Source organism: Dermacentor silvarum, chromosome 4 (genome assembly GCF_013339745.2).
Source record: "Dermacentor silvarum isolate Dsil-2018 chromosome 4, BIME_Dsil_1.4, whole genome shotgun sequence".
In the NCBI taxonomy this organism is placed as follows: domain Eukaryota; kingdom Metazoa; phylum Arthropoda; class Arachnida; order Ixodida; family Ixodidae; genus Dermacentor; species Dermacentor silvarum.
The window spans coordinates 28,973,688-28,997,200 of record NC_051157.2 but is presented as its reverse complement, the minus strand read 5'-3'; the positions used below and the strand labels follow the sequence as shown (position 1 = coordinate 28,997,200).

The window sequence follows — 23,513 nt, the reverse complement described above, 5'->3', positions numbered from 1 at the left end:
GTGTAAGTGACAAAGCCAAATTAGCACAACGAAGACGGCACCCCCTTCCCCTCGAAAATAGAGAGAGAGGGGGGTAAGGATGGAGAGATAGCTAGGAGGAGTTTTAAACTCAGTTCTTACTTGCAGTAACAGTATTTCCGGTTTGCCTCGACCTGATTGCGCACCAGTCTGATGTCACACGTCCGCTCTTAATAATAAACAAGCACGTGGCGGTCGCGATCCACCGTCAGCAGTTATGAGGCTGTTCGAAAAAGTTAATATAAGAGTGAGTGTAAGGGTGACGGGAATAATGAATGAATCCACGAGTCTCTAAGTGGATTGAATGAACTCGTGGAATGAATCCACGAGTCTCGCAATGCCCGCAGTGCAAAGAAAAATAAATTGAAATTCTGAACGACATTTCGCGTTTGACGCCATGAATTCCTGTGAAGTATCTTGCTTATGAGTATCAGCATCGTCAGATAAATATTTACACAGTTCCCCTTTGTGCCTTAGCGGGGACAAGCGTTGCCTTCGCCATGGATTGAATTGTAGTATAACGTATGTGTTCTCCATCAATCAATCCCTCATCTTTACCATTTTCATGCTTATTCTTTTTCTTTATTTCCGGATCCCAAAGCTTCCCGTATCTCCTGCTTGACTCGTCTATTTGGGACTGAAAGGCGTCACACACTGTGCAAACGTGAAACAGAAAATTGTCATCCATCCGAATGTACCGCTTCGAGCTATGCAGTCGTGCGGCTGACAGTTTTCCCTTTCGTGAACCTTCTTCCACGTTGATGGCTTCCACAGAACTGATTTGCTGTATTCACTCTAAAAATATATTCTCAAACCTGGCGCCACACAAAAGTGACGGCGCCCTCTGTCGGTTTTGATTAAAACCCTCCCAGGTGAGAGGCACTGCGCGCACGGCGCCTTTTTGCTTTGCGCGCGTGCCTCGCAAGATTGCCGTTCCGCGCTCCTCCCCATCTTCTCCCTCGTCTCCGCTTCCTCCTCGCACCAACCTGTTTGTTCGCCTTCGCGGCGTTGCGCCTTTCTCTCGGCATCGGGTGAGACGGAGAGTTTGTTAGCATCTTGGGGCCTCATTCTCTCGCTTCTTACGCGTGTTTTTCTTTCGCAGCTTCCATGAGAGGGGGCGAGGAGGAGCAGTACCCGTCCGCACCCCCTCTCAGCCGGCCGGCACGACCGGCCCCACGAGCGAAGACGGCGGAGCGGGAGGCACCTCTGGCTCTCTCAGACTAGCCTCATTCAGCGATGCCCTCGGTCGCCTAAGCGCAACGTCTCCGTGTGCAACGGCCGCATTGCGCTCAGTGTGTGTGTGTGTCTCTCCCAGCCTTGTTCGGAACGTGTTTCCTATCGTCGCTCCTAATTGCGATCGAATTGGCGCGGTTCCGCAGCCTGTACCGAGAGTGCCGTGTACCAGGACTACCACTCCCGATAACCTCCAGCAGAAAGGAAGAAAAAAACCAGCAAAGATGGACAGCCGGGTCGCCTAGCCGCGGCTTTCGAAGCGCGCCTGTGGTTCTATCCTGTATTTGGTGGCATATTCGCGTCGACGGCCTCTCCGGCCGGCTGTGCTAGCTTTGTGTTAAGGCTTTTTCCCCGTGTGATTCGAGCAAGAGTGGCAAGATGCAACGCGGCGGGCCAGTTATGGCGGCGCCTGCTCCCGTGTCCGTGGTGGTGAACGGTTCCCCGGTTGCCCTCGAAGCGACCGAGCTGAGTGTGAGCCCGACGCCGACGAGTCCCGTGCCCCACGTGGTCCGCGTGTCCGTGGTCCCGGCTTCGACGGCGGTGTCGCCCCAGTCTCCCGCGCCGACGGCGCCGACGGCGACGGAAGCCGACGAGCGTAGCAGCAGCGGCGCGTCGAGCGGCACAGGTAGCGACGACGAGGCGCCGTACGACAGCGACTCCGGCGCCGAGATGAAGTTCCACCTGCGCGAACTCGAGGATACCCCGTCGTCGTCGCCGGACGGCAGCGGCGTCAGCTGCGGCCGTCCGCTGGACGTCGAGAAGGCCATCCTGTCCCGCCAGGGCACGGTGCGGGGAGTGCGCAACTTGGTCAGGGCCTCCATCAAGTGTATCGCTGACTGCCAAGAGGGCAAGGTGAGCATGCAGCAGCGGCGGCGGCGAATCTCTTTGCGCACATGCGCCTGTCTTTAGGTCACGTGCTCGCAAGCACGTAATGATGTCGTGCTCCAATCCGTTCGTCTTCACCGTGTTCATCTCGTGTCTTGCTCATCTATACCGGCTGTAAGGTTAGATGCCTGAACAAGCACGGTGGTGAACTTGGCACCGTGCCTGCTTGATGGGCGATGGTGTAGCCAGAGAGTTAATGAGGAGTAGGGGAGAAGCTTGTTTCTCGCCCGCTGGTAACCTGTTCCTCGTTGTTCCTTCAGGTACCAAGGAGATTTCGGGGCTTGTTCTGACACTCTGTACCCCTCTCCCGTAGCTACACCGGTGTTGGAATGCATGGATGCCGGGCAGAAAAGTGCTCAATGGGAACTGCTTTGTAACACGTCGTCTAAGTGAAAGGAGTATAACTAATGCTCAAAAAAGCGTCCTTGGATATAGTGTAAAAGCTTTAACCTGTGTTTCACTAGTAGGAAAGGAATACGAACGTCTGATGCGAATGCAACTATTGTATTTTAAGGTTTGTTAGTACATTGTCTTATTGAAGATAGATAAGCCACAAAGCTTGCCGTCGCAGCATGTGACTTTCAAGTACGCTGTTGTACGTCGTCTGGTTGCTTTACATGTCTACCGTTGATGGAGAACAATCGATCTGCGGCATGACACAAATAGCTTCCTGTGCATGGTTCTGCATCCGTTTATCATGCATGCGATGATGTCAGGAAGGAAATATATGGATGAGGATAGGATATAGGGTAGCAACACAGGACAAAAATCACGACGTAGAGAGCAAAACTAAGTACATTTTGATAAAATACATAGGAAGAAACTCAGAAATCCGATGTTTCTTCGTAAAAGCACAGCTTAGTGTGCAGAATCTGCAGGAGCTTGCGAGCTGCACATTACAATGCGTATTATTCAGTACGTTTTCGATCATTCAGAAGTTCCAAAAGCGTGTCATTGGGCACATCGTTGTCTTTTTCCGTTTACTGCATCACACTGCCCGTAAATATTTATAGCTTGAACCGGCACCCATACTTATGACATATCTAATGCGTGCAACGTTTGGGGTCTACAGATTTTGGCTATAGTGTAAGCATATGCAGATCCATTTCCTGCTAGAAAGGATTATTTTTTGAGCATTGCAGTTTTCATCTCTCAGCTTAATGCATGTGGCCCGTACCGTCTTGGAGCAACGTGTTTAGTGATAGGAATCAGAGTAGATGAGAAGCAAGAAAACAAACCAAATATGTGCACAATATGAGTGCTTTGGAAATTTTGTAACCACCTTGCATAAATGGGCAAAAAGTGACAGCCCGCGGTACAAACCTTATTCCGAATTCGCAAATATTTTTGTTCGTAAGTGCTCTTAGTCATTGGCCCGTTGCCTTCTGGAACTTTTCCAACATGGTGATTCGTTGGCATCTGCTCTTACGAACAGTTCCGGCGTATGAACTTTATTTCTTGAATTCGGTGCCTTGTATGTTTACCCCACTCATAACAAAGGCCGATCGTTTGACTGTATTCAGGCCACTGTCAGCTCCCTAAGCCACAGGATGGAGAAAAATTTGTCCTTTTTCACCCTTTTTTTCTCTCATACCGGAAGTTGCCGTCTGGTTGTTCCTGCGCATGGAAGCGCTCATCGTTCTCGTAATCGTGTCATTTACATTCAGTCCCTCATCGGTCTCCTTATATCACGTTACAAGCGGTAAATTACGTGCACGCCAGCAGGGAAGCTATATAGTTTCTTGCTCGCTCAGTCGTCTGCAGAGTTAACTTGGCCCCATGATGTCCGCAACACGCGTGACGAATTAGCACGCGGACGATTCCGCAATGCCGCAAAGGCCGCGTCGTCTGCCGCTGGGGAGCAGAAGACTACTTATATGATCAATGCTGATGAGACGCAGTGATTTCACCTTTTGTTTCTGTGGTCTGCCCTCACGTCTTCTGCTTCACGTCTGCTCCGCATCGGCTTCATTTCTTCGCATCTGCTTCACGTCTCACAACGAACGCGCTGACTGGCAAATTATAGTTTGTTCCACGCGAAGCGTTTAGAACTACGTGAACAGTCGTGCATGCAGTCGTATATCTCTGCAGACAAACTGTGCCGCGAGCGTCTGATTTCGTCCCGTCGTCGGCATTCGATCTCGGCGGGGTTCCGGTGATGTTCGTGATGAATGGCGCGCTGAGTACATGCACGACCGGGGCGTATACAATGGAAGGGCTGACGTGTCGTCTGCTTCGCGCTGCACCGCTCGCGTATCCTTCGTCTTCGTGCTGGCTGACGTCGTCTTCGCGCTGGCCGGCGATTCTTGCACGAGTGAATGCAGACTGACGTGTTCAAGCGATAGTGACAGCGATCCAACGTGATTACTGTCTCGCATGAAGGCAGACTGTGCCGAGGATCGAAAGGGACTGGCGGACACGCGAAAAGCGAGAGGGATGGGCAGCAAGAGTGTGCATTCATCAGCGTGCCAAGTACGAATAATAAAGGACATTAATTTGCAGCTTTGTCCTCCTAATGCCTCTAGCAACGTAGTGTTGTGAGCAAGGGCTGAATTCTGTAGCATATTTCCGACAGACTTCTTTTTATCTGCATAAAGGTTGGCAAGCACCAACGGAAAAAAGCAAGGAATATGACATTCTTAGTTTATTCCAGAAAAGCGAAGCAGGGACAGCGGTAGCTTGCACAACTTTACGGTTTATGAGCATGATGATGACGATGATGATCTCCGTGACTGAGGCACTGAGGAGCATATTCTGCTTGCTAGACGAAGAACCTTTATTCTTCTTTATCTAAAGCAGTTGAGTGTTTCACATTGACAACTAATTCATTCTATCTTGTAATTTTCAGGGTATAAGTAAGTCTCGTCACTGTTGATCATGTGTATTGATAGGTCATCGGACGACATTTGGGCAGTGACATTCACCTTGGATGAGTACAGTAGTTATATTAAGCAGTTACATTTATTTGTAAATAATGTTCTGAAGAAGAATGTACGATGGCAAATATTAACGGTTAAACGAATCGTCGTCATCATCATCATCATGAGCCTATATTATGTCTACTGCAGGACGAAGGCCTCTCCGTGTGATCTCCAATTACCCCTGTCTTGCGCTAGCTGATTCCAACTTGTGCCTGCAAATTTCCTAACTTCATCACCCCACGTAGTTTTCTGCCGTCCTCGACTGTGCTTCGCTTCTCTTGGTATCCATCCTGTAACTCTAATGGTCCACCGGTTATCCATCCTACGCATTACATGGCCGGCCCAGCTCCATTTCTTCCGCTTAATGTCAACTAGAATATCGGCTATCCCCGTTTGTTCTCTGATCCACAGGAAACATAATCATTACCATACACGAACTTTGCGATCACATATTAAATTGAAGTAAAAAAGTCCACAAGACTGTCCGAAGCCGAAGGCGCGACGTTTTAGAGAAATCCACGCACTATACCCTTCATTCCCCTGCTGGATGAATAAGCACCGTAGTGGCGTCGCGTCCATAAGCACCAGCGCCATATTTCTAACTGCTATTGCTTGTACGAAGCTTCGTGCGAAACTCTGTGGCTTCCACTGTCGAAAGTGAGCCCGCACGTTGTTGCCTTGCGCAGTGGCGCGCCATTGTGTTCATGCAGCAGTCTGCCAGGGAAGCCGTCAAAGCGTTGGAGAAGCTCAGAAAGTGGCCGCGACAGAGTCTGAGCCATTGGTGAACGTCAAATGGAAGCCTATCAGCAAGGGCTCGTGCTTCGACTGCGGGTTTCCTTACCTATGTATAGTACGTGATGCGTTTGCGACGCTGCGTTTTATGTGCGGGTCTCAACGGGGTGCTTCTACGTGTTTGCTATAGGGCCGAAACCACCGCTGCTTGCGTTCTGATCTTGACTATACCAACCCGTGCAGTTTAGCGTAAGCGTATTTGTGAAACTTGATCAGGGGTCACCGTGGTCGTCCGAGCTTCTGGAACATGTACCCAGCATCAGACTCAGATTACCAACTTGCCGCTCAAAGGTCATATTGTACTCCGGATTAATTTGTGACTCTGGCTTAATTTCGACCCCTTAAGTGCTCTCACATACAACTAAAGCATAGTCCAGAGCGTTCTTGTACTTTGCCTTCATTCGGCAAGAATGCGCAACGACCAATCATCATGGAACAAGGCCTAATAACCAATATATATAGTTATTAGGTCGTGTGCCATGGCGATTTGTCGTTGCGCACCCTGTCGAACCTCCGTACAAGTCGACTTGGGAATGTGTGCCTGACAATTGCTTCTAAAGACACCGTTTCTGTCACTCGAAGGAGGAAAGAAAAAAACAAAAGAATATTCAAAAGAGCGAGGAAGGAATGTGCACAAGGAAAGCTAGTCGCGTTGCTATGATTCTTCCCAGCGGACAAGCGCGCTTTCTTTTCCTTATATATTCCTTTGCACTGCAGCAGTGTGTTTTTTTTTTTTTTTTTGTCTTTTTCTCGTGCTCTCGTCATCACTGCGCTGCTGCCTTATAAGCAGCACACGCGCATGTGTCGGTCTGCTCTGAACTACCTTGAACCACTCAGCCACTGAAGGGAACGAATTTCTCCCGCAGTTACTGAACCACGCACGTCACTTCTGAAACGCGGGTTCAACCGTCTGCAGTTCAGTGTAAACAGAAAGATTCCAGGCCGGTCGCCGCTCGTTCAACTCTCGTCTTCCTGCGTGCATCGTTATAAATCGCAACGCTTCGTCTGACAATGGCGTCTGCGAAAAGACGGGCCGTAAAAAATAAAAAAATAAAGTGAGGGTGACGAGCAGTGACGTCTGTCATTTCGCGCAGGTTTAAAGCATCGACGTGGTCCATGAAGAGGCGGCAAAATGGCGGGCGCGTGCCCTCACGTACTTTCCCTTACAGCCGGCGGTTGAGCTCTTTTGGATGAAGCACTCGGAGAGCGGCGGTTTGTTAACCCTAATTATTTCTATCCGTGAGGCGTATAAACACATTTTACATTAGTCTGAGTGGCCGAGAGCATGCAACAACAACAACAACAACAGTAGACAACGAATATAATCTGTGCCAGTGTTTATGTGTGTGCAGCCGTTCTCTTCTGCGAATTTACGTTTAAAACATCTTCGGGAATTCGAGCGCGCCGCCATAAGTGCCTTTCGTGCTTATATTTATCGAAATTTCTTTCCTCTCATTTTTTTTTTGTTCAATATGAAACGGAGTATCCACCACCACTGTAATGTATAACAAGGTCTCTCTGCTATTGTTTCAATTTCAGCAAGAGCGACAACAACTGCTTGCCATACGGCGATACTAAATCAGCCAGTGACCGCCTCGGCCTCCTAAGAGCTGCCCAACTCCGCGCGGTGTTTTTCTGTGAGACAAAGTACCCTCCCAACGTTCGCGTATACAAATGCTCTCATTCTCGAACTCGGCGTATGCGAGATACATACATACATGCTCTCCAAAGCCACGCCGGGAGAACGTATCTCGAGAGCCGAGAGCAAACGCGGTTTCCGTCCGCGGTTGTCCCGAGCTCGCCTGACGGGGCGTGGAGAGATATGTGCGCCCCTCCTCCTCCTCGTTCTTTGTATTTCTTAGAACTTGACCGCTCGTAGTACATGCGGCGCGGTTGCGTCTCATCCGTCTTGATCATCGAAGCGCGCACACCGCGACAATAAAACGGTGAGGCGTAGTACAGCGCGCGCACAGATGCATGCGTTTGCTCGCCCCTTTATATATACTTTCGATAACAATGGATAATAATTTATTTATTTGTTGTTCTGTTGTTGTTTTTTCCGAAGAACGTCGCACGCGAATGCGCGATTCGACGACGCTTGTGCAAACATCGACGGGGTATGTGGCTTTGTCTCTCTCCTTTTCTTTTGCCCCGTCACATGGAGTCGATTGTTATTCCCCGGCCGTTCCACATTGGCGGCGTATACAGTATAGGGGTTCGGGGGAATAAGAAATGAAATAAACATCGCGACGGACATGCGGTTCGATCTAAGCAAGGACGCTTTCGGCGGCGCGGTTTTAACTGATCGGCATTTATTGAGGGGGTACGGTTTGTGATTTGCTATCCGTTTTTCTCGCCCTAATGGCGTGACGGCTGCCACTTCGATTTCCTCGCATTCCGCGCGGAGACACGAGGCTCGTGCACCCGGAGGCAAGGACGCACGCATGCTGAGCTCTTGACTTACGGTGCGCGAGTTGATCGCTTGTACGTGTTGCCGGGAGAGCAACGAGTCTGTCTTCGGGCAAATAGCGCAGGAGCGTGCAACGTCGCTTTTACTATTGTGACAAACCTTCAGTTATAAAGGTATAAGAGGCTGTAGAAAAGTGGTGTATACGAGCTAATATCTGACGGTGGCTACCATTGGATTACTCTGGCGGCTTTATTGTCGGAGGTCATGTGCATGCGAAAGGACCGGCGGTCAATAAGTGACTGCAAACTTTTCGGTACTCGATCATCAGCTGTGAAGCGCATAATTGTTTTGTTCCGCACGCACGCACGCACGCACGCACTCACTCACTCACTCACTCACTCACTCACTCACTCAACGCACGCACGCACACACACACACACACACACACACACACACACACACACACACACACACACACACACACACACACACACACTTCCTTGCGCTATCTCTCCTTCTAAAACAATTATTTGACCAATGTTTGCGAGTACCACGGCTCCCCCATCGAGCCCATATAGAGACAGATCGTTCATATTTCTATGCAGCGGTGCGTTTTCTCCGTGTTCATGCTTCAATGAAGCTACGATCGGGACATCAAGCCACGCTGCGGCAGCCGAAACGATGGAAGGGAGGATTCCCTCAAACGATTTCGGATGTTTCGTGCGCCGGCCGCGGAGTCCAAGATAATTCTTTTTTAATTGTCAGCCTACCGTGCATTGTGCATTAGCCGCCCAAAGGCACCGACACAAGCCCGCGCACCCGGTTATTATTTTCGTTGTTTGCAAGGTGGCCGCCGCGCGTGTAAGGACTTCCTCGTGCGTACAACACGCGGTGTGGCGTACGCATGTTGTACTACGTGCGCGCGTCCCCGTACGGGTGTAAGTGCATCACCGTGATCATGGCTGCTCCCGTCCTTCTCGCTCGCCGTTCTTCCTGAATTTTAGTTCTCTTCCTCGTCAGGGGCGCCACCGGTGCCCACCCATCCGTCCAGGATGAGGACGCCGCGCGTCCATATATATACACAAAGCGCCCAGTGTTCGCCGATTATCGTCTCGGGCATTGTTGCTAATTGCGTCCGTGTTCCCGAAGAGAAGCGTGCAAGATGAGACGGCGCTCAGAAGCCAACTGTGTGCGCAGGTCCTAAACCGCGGGTTTCTCTTCTGAATACGTTTGAATCAAATATAGACGGGTACGGTGGCCAGTTAATTAATAACATCTAGATGCAGCCACTCGAGTGCTTAGAATTTAATGTACGTCTGAGACGTTGCTACTGTCAAGTCAGTCCATCCGTCTCCACACTGTGAGTTTATAAGATAGATAGATAGATAGATAGATAGATAGATAGATAGATAGATAGATAGATAGATAGATAGATAGATAGATAGATAGATAGATAGATAGATAGATAGATAGATAGATAGATAGATAGATAGATAGATAGATAGATAGATAGATAGAAACTCTAAGAACTTCAAGGCCCGTCTGCAGGCCTTGAAAGCTGCAGCGCCGACATCTCTCTGATGTTCCTCCTGAGCCTCGTCCTCTGACCGTGTCGGTTTCTGATCATGTGTCACAACTTCACCACAAGTATCCCCCTAAGCACCTTACACCGTATACGATGGTTCCTGTACTCAGTTCTGCGCACTCGCTGCTGTTGTACTTCTGGAGGCTTGTGCAGAAAAAAAAATGATGAAGTGATTTTTTTATATGTTTGTCTTCCTTTGATTGGATAGGAAATCTCTCGTGAGGGCGCATGGGATTCCCTTCGTGTTGGCGGAATCGACAAGCGAGTCAGGCACAGCAGAGAGCGCCGGTTACGATTGTGAGAACCGCGGTGCCCTTCGCAGTTATGCATTTTTTCCCCCGAGATATGTGTTTTGCTTTCGCTACCTCCTTCGCCTCTTACAAATCCCGTGCGGAAGTTTGGAACCGTTTTTTCCGACTTCGCCAAGGGGTGCACGGGCAACGTCGAACGGCGCGGACGGACGCCGTGTGCGTAAACGCGCGGAGGCATTATCGCTCGCGTCGCTAATGTTACCGAACGTGCATTGCATGAAGGTCGGCGATCGAGCGCATGAGCTTTCTTTGTTTTGTTCACGGCAGTCGCGCTATAGGCCCATACTGCGGCTTTGTTAATGGCTGTCATATTGGGGCGCCGAAGACTCGTGGATATTATCGACATAATGAGCTATTAATGGCCTCCCGATCGCCCTCCGGGAGTTACTGTATGGCGCGCTGTATTAGTACAACAGTTATATGTGTTTGTGTATATACTGTGTGCGATTGCATTTACCTACCGCACGGCAGTGAAACCATTTGACCTTGAAACAATTCTTTTCTCCCTTTCTCTCTCTTTTTCTATGCTTTCCTTCTCAAGGCAAAATGAGTCGTAAATCGTTCTGTTCGGTGTCAAAGGGGAACGCTTAAGTCAGCTTTACACCCCCATAAAACGTGCTTCGCATGGTGGTGTGTCATTTAAGGCGATGTATAGGCGCCGAATTCGTTTGAAATCGACGCCGCATGTAATGGATTCCATGCGTATGTATATCGCCACGCAGATACCATTCGGCAGAAACTCTTGAATCCCGCGTCTACGTGCGAAGATTTGCGGTTTACTAGGTAACGCCTCCAGCACAGGGGCGTGGTAGATGCGGTACCTACTATATATATGGGGTTGCGTTCTTGGTATTCGATCGTCGTCATTGTCGTGATAGGGCAAATTTGTGGAGGCCTCCTTCCAGTTGTTGCTCATTTATCGCAGACTGATTATCGAGGCTACCAAAAGTTACCGATTATTCGCTTGCAAATATATGGCTCGGAGTGTATACTTCATTCCTTGCTTCTAACACGCTAAAACGAGTTTTGATGTGCTGCCCTCCCCAGAGAAAATCGTAGCAGCGCACAGACGGCAATAACGAAGCCTGTACACACCGGGGTATTCGCAAGAAAGGTGTTTTCCAACGAACACGCTTTCACCGTCGCCCGCTATTGCGTAAACCCGACAGGTCATGTTGTCGGAAACCGAGCTGAAAAAAATCAAGACGAGCAACAAAAACTTGTCAAAGTAAAAGAAAGGAAGCACAGAAGCCTATCCTTGTACAGGCATTTCCATTCCACTTTTCCTTTCTTTCTGGCTCTTTAGATTGTATACGTACTGAACACTTATACGCAAGGTCACAACGCGCAACGTGTAGGTAGACCAGAACTGAATAGAGCTGCGACTTGCGCGACGCCTATGTCGATGTCTAGCTCTTTTCAGGCCGCCGCGGCGGGCGGGCATTCAATCGACACGCGCGCGCGCTTCGCAGTGAACCGCCCGCCGCTTCCGCCCGACGACGACGACGTCGCCTTCGCTTCTCATCCACTGGCATGCATGGGGCGGCTCTCTGGGTCGTTTGCGGAACATTTCTTCGTGACCGGCGGATCACAACGCGCCGTCGAATGTCGTCATATCACAATGGCCGACATTGCCGCAGCGGCAAGTGATGTTCGAACTGCGTGCGGCGGTTTCGTGACGACTTTGTTGTCGACTCCCGCGCGCTCTGTTTTGGTGACCCCTTGCGGTGACCCTTCTGCGGCAACCGGCGGTGGTCCAGCCAGCCGATCTGCCTGACGTTTGTTGTTTCGCCTGTCAACGCGAGCCACGTAACTCCTTCATCTTCCCGTTCCTTTCGTTCGTTCGTTCTTTCTGTTTCGTTTTCGTTCTCATAGATCCGCTGCGGATGGTGTATCATTCGCCGGGCTGCGCTCATTCGAACTGCGTCGCTCGTCCGATTGCCCCCGCATATGCGCTATTCGGAACGAATCGCGGTCCCCGAGTGCAGCTGAGGTGCGCGCGCGAGCGTTCGGGTGGCCCCGATGCCGTTCCGTCGGCCCCGCCCGCGTTCTGCGTCGCCGTGCGTCAATCGGCGGGGGCTCTGGCTGTACGACGTTTCGCGTACCGCGATGGTTGTGTTGTGCCCACCCGTGAAGAGTCGTGTTCGCAAAGCTCCACGGGTCAGGCGCGTCGTTCTTACACCGAACACTGCGCGATTGACGTTCCTGTTCCGACAGGTTTTGAAGCTTTCTATACCTCTGTGTCTCACCTTTTGTTCACGCGAGAGATCTGTGTCAGAGGCCGTTCGAACGCTTTAGCGCTGATGCACTGCCCCGATGTTTACTGCCGTAGAGCCGCATGTAATGCACACTTATATAGGATATGGTGCGGCCAGTACAACGGTAACGGTTTGGTTCTACCACTGTGCGCAACAGTGTGTATGATTGTAATGAACCTGACGCTATCACGGTGTTTGTGTATTTCTGTTTGTTTTGACGTTAAAATAAAATTACAAGGTTTAACGGACCGAAATCTGCGCAGTCGGCTATGACTCGTGAGGAATGCCGTAGTGAAGGGCTCTGGATTACCTTTCTTTCTTTTCCCCAGGGGTTTTTAACGTACACACAAAGCACGGTACACGAGCCCGTTTACTTTCTGCCCCGTGACACGTGGAACCTTTGACAGACGTGAAAGACAGCAAAAGGAAGGGCTAAAATTGAACTTCTGCATGCAAACAGCACGACAACACAGCACGCAATAAAACTAAAGCAATGATGATCCAGCAACCTTTATTCGCATTTATTGTGAGCAGGGTTGATCGCGTTCCACATTTCATAGCAACACACAAGCTATGAGAGAGAGAGAGAGGGGGGGCAGGGCTTCCTGGAGAACTTTAACCACCTGACATTTTTAACAGCGAAGCTCTTTAAGCCAGCCGTAACTTGTGGTGCGTAGCCGTGGTAGCCATGGCAACCCGGCGGAGGAGGAGACGCTTACACTAGGCCGCGCAAAGCTCAAGACACCGCGAAGCTGGCCGATTGATATCGAGCGGCTAGCCTCCAACGCGTTCGGCGTCGGCAAGCAGCAGCGTTCTTGGCACTGTGCCAACCTTGGTTAGCCTGCCTGCGTTTGTGGCATGCCAGGAGCGCTGTCGCTCGTAGGCGCCCACGCGTCCAACGCTAGTCACGCGAAATGTCGCGAAAGGGAAGGTACCTCCGAAAATGATTGTTCGAGAATACCTTCCTACATGCGTAGTTAAGTTAAACCAACTTAACACCTAGCAGCAACCAAGTTCATACCTAGCAATAGCAGCCAGTAAGCTTCGCTGTGCGCGACCGAGTGCAAGCTTGCCTGATTTTTTAACATGCACCGAAATCTAGGTATTCGCAAGGGTTCTTGCAATGCGCTCCCATTTGAGTGCGGCTGCTTCAACCGGAAATCGAATCCGCTATGTCTTGATCGGCAGCGTAACCGCATGCTTACCGGCTACCCCATTTCACTGGCGGGAGTGTTAGTTTGTTTACTGTGTAAGTTTTCCAGCGATTGTATATGTGTACTGTTCATCTCATATGCCTTCCGAATATCATGATTCGTTTTGCTCTCTATTCTTTCATTTCGCCTACCAGCTCCCCGCGCAAGCGTTCGATCAAAATAGCGAACAGTATTGCCTTAATGTTTAAAAGAGAGATAAAGGCTAACCGAAATGATACAGCACTGTCGCACGCCATGTGGAGATTGTGGGTTCGACTTCTACCGGTGGCAGGTTGTCATTTCTTCTACTTTAATTTCCCTTTTCCTTCACTAAGAATTCAGAAGAATGAAAAAGAGACGCAAAGAAAAAAAAAAGCATTTTTTTCTATGAGTTAGAGGAGAATTGTTGCTAGCTGCTGGCAGCACCCAGCCTTGCAAAAAACTGCGGGCATTTGCTCCGCCCGAGCGACACTTATCAAGCGCAGCAGAGTCTGAAGCCCGTTACAGGACATACGGGCGAGACTAATGCTTTCCTTGGCTTCGCTCTCTTTTGGCTTCACATGATAGTTTCCAGCTGGTCAAGTTTCTCGAAGTCACACGATGCCGTTAACGCTTGTTCGACTTGGCACCAATTCGAGCACCATTTCGATCCTGGGGCGCGTGTCACGTCAGCGTTACACATTCCTTGCTGCTCACGACACATTCGCAGCCGGGACACCGTCCGCGCATATCTGCCTCCGGCATCTCCCCTCCGCGACGCCCCTTGCTGCCACATCCATACGGACCGCGCCGTTGAGAGCCCGCAAATCGCCGTTTCGTGTCTCTGACCGGCAGAAAACAAAAGACTCTCTCGATCGAGGCGCCGCGTTGCGGCACTCCGAGCACGCCCCGTATAACCACGGGAGAATGGCGTAGCGTGCAACCACCTCGTTTTCTCGCTCGTGCAACTCCGAGCAACGTTCATCATCGACAGCAGCCCTAACAGTCGAGGCACGACGATCGTCCTCCGTTTTCGAAACCACTTAACGCCGAGACACCTCCGCCTCCCCCCAACTCCCGGAACGTCGCCTTTGTTCTTCGCGAATTTCACACTTTTGCTGCTGCAAGAACGAAGCGAAACGGGGCACAGCTGTAGTTCGGGTGACCTGATAGCGACAAAACAGGAGCTCGACAATCACGAAGCGAGAAATATTTAGGAACATCTCTTCTCGTTTGGTGCGAATGGCCAACAAGATAACGTCGCGCGATGAAAAGAATGGACGTATTCGACACGGCGTGGCAAGCACTGACAAAGGACGCGCCCGTATCGTGATTTCAAGCTAGCAGCGAAGTGCTCGGTAGACGTGGTAACCTCGTCGCCGTGTCGACGTGACATAAAATGTGCAGGGACGTTAAAGACCTGAGAAAAACCGGCTCGAATGAAAAAAAAAGCAAAAAAAAAAGAATGAAATTTAATAAAACTAAAAAAAAATGACCTTTGATAGCGATGGCACGGATGTCAAAAGACGGTTGTCTTTTCAGCCGCCGGACTTCTCCGGTTCTCCGAAAAAAAAAAAAAAAAAAAAAACGTTTCGCAGTATACGTGCCTCGTGTTAGCTGCCATCCTACGTTTTTATCTCGGCGAGTTCGCTGTGCGTCGTGTCTTTACACCCAAGTTGTAAAGACCTAAACACACTACCTGTATACCTCTGGAAGATGTTGGGGTACAACACAACAAGCATGCCAGGCAGGCCGTGGCCTATAGTTCGTATACCTAAGAAGAAACACCAAGGCTTCGCGCAGAGAGAGCGGCACGGAGCGGTCACGTTTGGGGTCGCGCGCATCGACGTGGAGCTTTACGTATAGAGCCCGGCGAAGCTAGGAGGCTGCATTGCCGCTGCAACGGTCGACTCACGCACGTTCGAACGCCGTTCGTCGACCGAACCGCCATGTGTGTGTGCGTGTTATTTTTTTTCTTCTCTCTCTTCTCGGCGAATGTGGACCACTCGCTTACAGCAGCAGCCAAGTTGCCAGCAAGCTGCGGAGAAAGCTGCCGCTGGCCCTCGGGTTCTGCTCAATGCGCAGTGGCCGTCTCCACCATTCTCCTCGTTGCGAGCAAACGTGCTTTCTATTCGTGTTCTTCGGGGGCAGGACCGCGCGCGCGGGCGTGCTCGGCGCAGTCACGACTGCCTCTCCCGAACGCGCCGCGTGAGGATGTAGTACGTACTAGTACTTCGCTGCTTCTCCTAAGTGAAGGAAGACTGCTGTTCAGCCAGAAAGCGCAGAAAGGGATTTTACGAACGGAGAGCAAAAAAAAAAAAAAAAAGGCATAGAATACAGTAAAGACGTGCGACGAAAGTAGACAATGATCTCTCTTTACGACGAGGGTGGGAAAGAAAGAAAGAAAAAAGAAAAGAACGAGCGGCCACCATTCTTTTTGTTGACGTTCCACATAAACTAGCTAATGTGCTGTGTGCATGAGTGGCTATAGTTCCTCGCCCCAGCCCAGAGGCGCAAAATAAAACTTCGTGCCTCGAAAACGGACGCGTCATGTTCTCAGTCAGTCATCAGTGAAAAGAGTCAGGCACCCGCCAGGCTACAGCGTCGTGCTTTGCGTGTCCTGCATTGTAGCTTTTGTCTCTCTACGGCCTCCGCGCTAGCCGGGTGTCGGGCGTCTCTCGCGAGGTCTTCTAGTCAGTTCTAAACTCGGGAACAGATGCCACTGCACCGCGACTGCCTTGCTCCTAATGACCCTGTTTTAACAGTTCGCTTAGGATTGAGAGTCGGCGTGCTTCAGAGCGCGCCGTTCTCGAGAAGGGGGATGATAAAAAGAAAGTTGTGACTATTCTGGATTCTCGGTACCGGTAAAAAAAGCGGTTTGAGGCGCCACGCGAGTTAGACCTGATGAAAACGAGTAAAATTCACTCGAGGTACAGTACGTGTTTGTTGGGGTTATCCTCATGTCTAAATGTGATCACCGCGCGTCACCGAGATATACATAGTAAACGAGGATCGGAGAAATGAAGCGATCGGCGGTATATGAGCACGGCGGTAACCTGTAAGGGTTACTTCGCGGCACATCAGTGGATGGGGCAGCAACCTTCAGCTTGTGTATCACTATACCAAGGTTTATTTCGGAGACACTCAAGAACGGAGGCTCGAGCATAGAGATTAAACGCGCAAATTAGTATGCTCATTTTGTGCCGAATAACTTGGCGCAGGAGACACGACGGATCTGCTAAGACTCAACCGCGTATCCTTATAAATTCGTTCAAATTTCTGTAGTTCTAACGCTGTGCGCTCAGCTTTTCCGGCCTATATAAAATGAGCGCCAATCTTAGCCGACTGTATCACAACACTACAACCTCAGATATAGCAAATTATCGGCGCGTTCTGACACTCTACGCGCACGTGAGGTGCTTACGATGCACGCGTTCACCCGCCCGTCTGGGCCACACACACAGTGCGAAGTCATGGGAAAAGATTTCCAAACGCTTGCTTGGGTCTCACCCGAATGCACGGAGGCCGCTTTGCGACGCCACACTCCAAGCGGCATTTCAAAGTGGGCTGCAGTGCAGGGAGTTACGTGTAGGATTACAGCAGGGGCGCGCGACTGCCTCTGCACGCAACTCCGTCACACTGCATGGTGTACGCAATACGCACGCACAAACGCACACGCGTAGTCCTTCATTCGCTTCGCGTGCAGCGCATGCAACATAGCATAGCATAATGCCTGTGATTCGCGACGGTCGCGGTATGGAGAGAAGCCGGCACTCCCAGAGAGCTATCCCCGAAATACACTGACCCCCTGCTACAGTGCACAAACGCATCTCTCTCTCTCTCTCGTCGTCTTCCTCGGCTCGCGAGACGAATAGGGCCTCGAGAGAATCGACTCGCCGTGCTAGGCGCGCGCGCGCGTGAAGATGGCCAGGTAATGACAGTGTTCGCGCCCCCGACCTGCGTATGTAGTACGTACGCACACACACCGACAACAGCAGCAGCGACGGCGGCGATGGCTGTGGGCTGCGGTGGGTACGGCGTGCTTGCGAGTCTTTCTCGCGAGATTTCCTTTCTGGATGGCGGCGCGCCGGACTTCCCACGGCTCCCACTTCTCCCAAGCAACAAAACCCCGTGGCCGACATGTCTTTCCTTTCTCTCTTTTTCCAATTCTGACGTCATCATCCAGTTTCTACCGTGTGTATGTTATCGGTTTTCGTTCTTTCTTCCAGTCTGTTGATCGTCCGCACGTTATCTCGTTGCTCCCCTCTGTTTCCTTCCGTTGAGCTTTTGCGCATACTGATGACGTCGACGATCGGGTAATCTTCACCGAATCTGCGTGCCTCTCAGCGTGCCTCTCGGCTGTTCGCTCCTCTTCTCCATTCTTCGCGGGGGAATTCTGTTGGGGCGGTTTCTATCGCCTGTCTATCGGGTAGAATTAAGGCCGACCTTGCCGACACACACACGGACACACATACTTACAATGCCACTGCGACGGTGTAGCCCTGGGGAAAGGCACCGGCGTTAATAACATGGCTGCCCGGCGCGGGGAGTCGAAACGTGAGAAGATTCTCAAGACGCCGCGCGCAGATTTTGTTTTGTCTCCGAGAAATATTTGCTGCGTTTTCCTTTTCTCTTTTCTTCTCTTCGCGCTTTCCCAGCCGCCCATGTGTCGCGCCTGCGCACGCGCTTGAATGCACAATGAGCTGGGCGGCGCAGGACTGTATAAGGACAGTCAGCCACAACCACGGCCACCCATGACTGATGCAACTAACTGCCTTTTATACGCGCTTGCCTTCGCGTAAGACCAGCTCGTTTCTTCTAATGGCCAGGTCATCGCCCTTGCCGACAGCCGGTGTCATTGTCTCCAAAGATCGAGTTGTCATCATTGGTCACCATTGTGAAGGAGCCGAGGCAGAAATAAGGCCAGCGGCTCAAAACAAAAGGACGTGCTCATGACGTACGCGCGCGAGAGTGAGAGAAGCTCCTCTCTGTTCACCGTTTGTGGCTCCATTGAAATCTCATTCGCTTAGATTTAAGCAACGGTGGCAACGAGGCTTTCACTTCATTCATCTGCCCGAACTGTGACACGGCTGACAGATAGCGCTCTTGACCCTTCATGCGTAGAATCCTTTTGAGAGCATACGGCAGTGACTGTATTCGTACGGTGCTTTTGGCGCGATGAAAATGAGGTTATATGGAACACCAAGGTGTATGCACATCGCTAGTTGCTGAGACGGTGTGCTTGCGTAAGTTCTTGTACGTTCAGATGTGAGCGATTCGTCGATTTACTCGATAATCCGGGCTGCTCAGGCACTCTTTAGCCTTGCCGCATCTAAGTCGTAGCTGGCTAAAAAACGGGGTGATGCCCGCAGCTGTTGAAGACAGGAATTAAGCCTTGCATGGGGCACGCACGCAGCGTGTTTTTGAAAAGTAGGCGTCCTGTGTTTGGCAAGGTTACTGGGCGAGTAGAGCTCTACCAACGCACAAAGCGTTGAAGTGGTGCATATGTAAATTAGTCCTTGTTACGTATCTGATTCTCTCCCCTTCTCCATCTCTTTGTGGATTCGGCTTTTTTATTCGTATTGCCAAGCCGCTCAAATAGACATGCTATGGAAAAAATGCGGCGTGGAGGGTATGTACGTCGTATCACATGGTTGCCGACTGAACTGCGGCGCTGTTTAGAGAAACTGTTCGTCGATTACTCACGTAGGAACCTTATTAAAGTGTATTATCCTTGGAAGTCTTCCGTAGACATGCAAGCGTTGCTCATGTGAAAAAATTACGTAGACCAGTTCGGCATTTATGTTCTCCAGAGGCACAGAGCTGTCGCGACAATTCTCTTTTAGAGATGAGAAGGTCGCAGCACTTGGGGGGCTAAAGAGGCTATGTACAGCTTATTTCGGTGGCTGAAGCACTAAATGGCTTAAGAACTTTTTTTTACAAAGACTGCACTTTCAATTTGCTTCGCTTGAGTGACACGGGGACATGGCACACTCCGCTGCTGAATTGCGCGTCCGTCCGTCCGTCCGTCCGTCTGTCCCTCCAAAGATCCCTATTTCTCACGGTGGCCGACGGTCCAAACACGCCAAGGAGGCCATCACATAGTCTAACCTTCTTGCGCGTACCTATAAGAGGCGTGGCGACAGGCACTCTATTGTTTCCGGCAAGGCGCGCACACGTGTGCTCCAGTCGGGAATGTTCGCACCACGGCCCATACAATGCTGTGAACGCCTGCGACTGGTGGACTGACGCGGCGGAACGGACGCACGATGTTCGACCCTGCCCGCACATCGTTTGGGGGAGGCACGGCGGTGGCGACCTTGACCGCGTGCTCTTATACTGCCTGGTCCAGTTTGCCGCCCTTGCTTCCGCCGCGGCCATTTCCTAAACGGGCATCGGGGGAGGGCGGAGCCTCGCCACAGGCAGCGTTACAGAAGCAGAGCGACCGCTTATATAGGCACGTACTACGCGTAACGAACGTCTCGTCGTCGCGGTGTGGCCGTTGCGCCAGAACGCGAGATCGCGCAGCGGGGCCACCACGACTGAAACAGGATCGCGCGGGCCGCGAGGAATTCGCGCGCGGGCGCCTTTTCGCCACGGTGGCCGTCGATGACCTTGAGTCACGTGACGCCCAAAACAGAGGAACCGCGCGCCGCCTGCTCGTAGTTCGCCGAAGAGGTGCCTGGAGTCTTGCGAGCGTTTGCGCAGCGTGGTACGCGCAGTACGTGCCCGTGGGCGCCAAGCAGCGGCGCCGATTTCAGTCGTAGGCCCCGCAGCCTTCCTATGTACACATATGTGCGAGGTCTCATTAAAAGTGTGCAATGGTACAGAAGCCGTAGAGAGCTGGTGCTGCAACCAGGTTTGGCCGGACAATCTGCGATGGCAGTAGTTCCATCTGAGCGTCTTTTAGTCAAGCGCGGAGGCGATTCACCGGGCACCTACGACCACGAATTCATACTAATACAGGACTCCACGTCATAGCCATCCTGCGCGGACTGGTTATGTAGTATAGTTGCAGTTGTCATGCGAGTGAGCTATAGCGTGTTTGCGGCGGTATGTCCGTTTCCTCTACTTATTTTTCACCTAGAGGAGGTTTCGGGAAAGCCATGCTCTTCGACTGTAGAGCTTCCCTTGACCTTATTAGCCAGAGGCGTGACCACACGTCTCGTAACTCCGGGCCTTAGCGATACAAAGTTTTGCGGAGACTGCTCGCCCGCAGTTTGCATATAGTTGAGCTACGTGGTTGCAAAGCCCCGCCTTTCCTGGCTTCCAGCATGGAGCGCGATTGCCAGCGCATGCTCGTGAGTGGCAGCTGACCGCTGATATGCAATCTCCCTGGATTGCAACATAGCCAGGTTGACGCTGGGAAGGACGGGTCACGTCAGATTCTCGCCGCGGGTGTTCAGTTTTCTGGTATGACGTTTTTTTGTATTTTTCTTCATTATTTTGGTTTAGCGCAGCGTTTCCGCATATACAGTCCGCGCTATGTCTGAAATTGCATCTTCATGGGTCGGCGGGTGGTGACAGCCGAAAGTAGTGCGTTCGGAAACACAACCTAAGGGGTGAATAACACCTTTCGCTATTCTGGACATTGTCGAATTCCGCCATCTTGTAAGCTCTGATTGGTCCAGAGGGCTGGTACGGCCTCTCTGATTGGCTCGAAATGGCGCCATTGCCAAATTTGACAACATGACGAGTCAACAAGCGCCCCTGGAAGCTTTCCGCCTTAGGGCATCGTGCTAAAATTACTAGAGGCAACTCAGGCACTACGATCGTTTAGCCACCATGGGAATGGTGTTTTGTACATGGATTTGTCTGATCTTCGGGCTTGTGGCTTCAGGCCTTCTCGTGTCTTTATTTGCTGTACGCTTCATCTGCCTTTATCGGCCTAAATTTTGAAGAAATCCTATTTTTCTAAACGCAGAAGGCAATAAGACTCTGAGCACATGCATATTCGAAACGCTGCGCTTATAACTCAATATGTTCTTTAAAGTCGTCAGTGTTGATTGATTTATTTATTGGTCTGAGATCAGTCTAGTTTGTTTGTCTATGGGGGCATATGCAGATGTGTTAAAGTGGCGAGACTAAGAGAGCTAGAAGCGCCGTTGCATCGTACATATATAGTATTGGCCTGTAACGTACAAGGACTAATCGAATGGTGTCATACACTCTCCGAAGCGATCATTGCTTTTTTTTTTTTTTCGGTAAACCGCCTCGCGATTGTGTGATGAAGAGGCGGGCAAAAACGCCAGGCGAGGCGCACACCTTGGGTGTATCATCTTTCGCGCATGACGGAGCGAACCGTAAACTGTAGGGATCAACATGCAAAAAAAAAAAAAAAAAAAAAAGCTTACTTCAGTGCGCGTACGTGATTCGAGTCAGTTAGTTAGCTGGTTAGGGTTAGTAGCTGGTGAGTCAGCTGAAAGGCTGCTTGCATGCGACCCTGTCTCTATATACCCATGATATCGCGTGTCTGTAGCCCAACGTGCGCACCAGCCCAAAGCGCGTGGCATCGTAAATGCGACTTCGCCGCGTCACACTTTCCACATTTATGGCTTGATATAGTTAGTATAGTACAGACCGCATAGAAGTAACGCAGCGTCGCGTAACGTCGCGATTCGTGATGCACTCAGCCTTGCGCGCGACCTTAATCTCGCCCCCTTTGTATCCTCTTGTCCCTTCTTCATTCTTTTCTGCTAAGAATAGCTCTCGAATGTATCATTCCTCTTTTCTTTCTCCTCCTTCCTTTCTTTTTTCAACAGAGGTCGTAAAATCGCGGTTCTCCTCACCTTACTGCAATGTTTCGTCGGTGATCCATGGTTTGGTTAACTATACGCATATCAAGGGGAATAAAAATAAAAAAAGAAAGGAAAAAGGGAAAAGAAAGCTGCGTTACCGGTTAACGCCAAGGGACGAGATAGACGCTCCGAAGCTTCTTAGGAAAAATAATCGGGCTGCCCCCTTCAAGGACGACCTTTGCTACTCGAGCTGCAAACCTGCAACCGGGCGCACGCAGACTGAGCGCGCTCTTCTGTGCTGCTGCTGCCGTGGCGAGCAATCGAAATCGCCTTCTCGATCGGTCGGCTTGTGCCTGACGCCGCCGCGGGCATTTCGGAAAGCCTGTACGTGACCGGTCGGTTCGAAAAGGACCCGATACGCCACCAGTCCTTCGGCCTTATCGCACGGCCGCCGCTGCCACGATTGAAAACGGCGCGCGCGCGCGCGCCGATGCCTGCAGCTATGGCAGCAGCTCGCGCGAGCACTTTCTTTTGATTTAGTGCATACAGCGCTTGCCAAGCGTCCCGAATATTCGAATGAGCGAAGGAAATGCGCGCTGCGTTCTCTCGGGACGTTGAAAACCTAACTGGATTGGAAGTTGGTCGCGATCGATTGGGCCGCGCATGTGTGTGTGCGCGCGGAATCACGTACGCTATATACACATATTGCGGTTTCGCATTTCTTTAGAATGGTCGATTGGGTATTGTGGAGCGGTCCGCGTATATCCACTCCGCAAGGAATATACGAGCGAATGAATCCTCTTTGTCCGAGTTGGAATATTCTAATGGACGAAAAAGATATTGCGGTGTGATCGAAACATCGAAATCGGAGTTTGTTTTGTCCAGTTCGATCTCGGAATTGGATTTACTGGTCATTTTTTTTTCGTATATATGGAACAATTACCGATCACTTGAGTGACGTCAACGAGAAGCGGAATCTTCAACCACTGAGTTCAGTTCAGAGAAGTAAAAAGATGAGCAGCCGCCGTCATTGACAATGTATGCGCACATTCAAAATCAAATTATGCAACGTCATTGTTCACTTACTCAAAAAGGGGGCAAACCTTGCAACATATGTTCGTAAGTGTTGCTTTATATATATATATATATATATATATATATATATATATCGGGAAACGGCGCCGCGGTAG

The 23,513-nt window shown here is 50.8% G+C and overlaps 1 protein-coding gene across 1 annotated transcript in view; it reads left to right on the top strand.

Annotated features, from left to right (window-relative positions):
* The first annotated feature begins 1,061 nt into the window (after window positions 1-1,061).
* The window catches only part of LOC119449681 (glutaredoxin domain-containing cysteine-rich protein CG31559), a 118,066-nt gene continuing 95,614 nt past the window's right edge, over window positions 1,062-23,513 (top strand). The window contains exon 1 of the mRNA XM_037712911.2: window positions 1,062-2,103. Coding sequence (XP_037568839.1) covers window positions 1,630-2,103 — 474 coding nt within the window. The 5' untranslated portion in view covers window positions 1,062-1,629. The remainder of the gene's footprint in view (window positions 2,104-23,513) is intronic.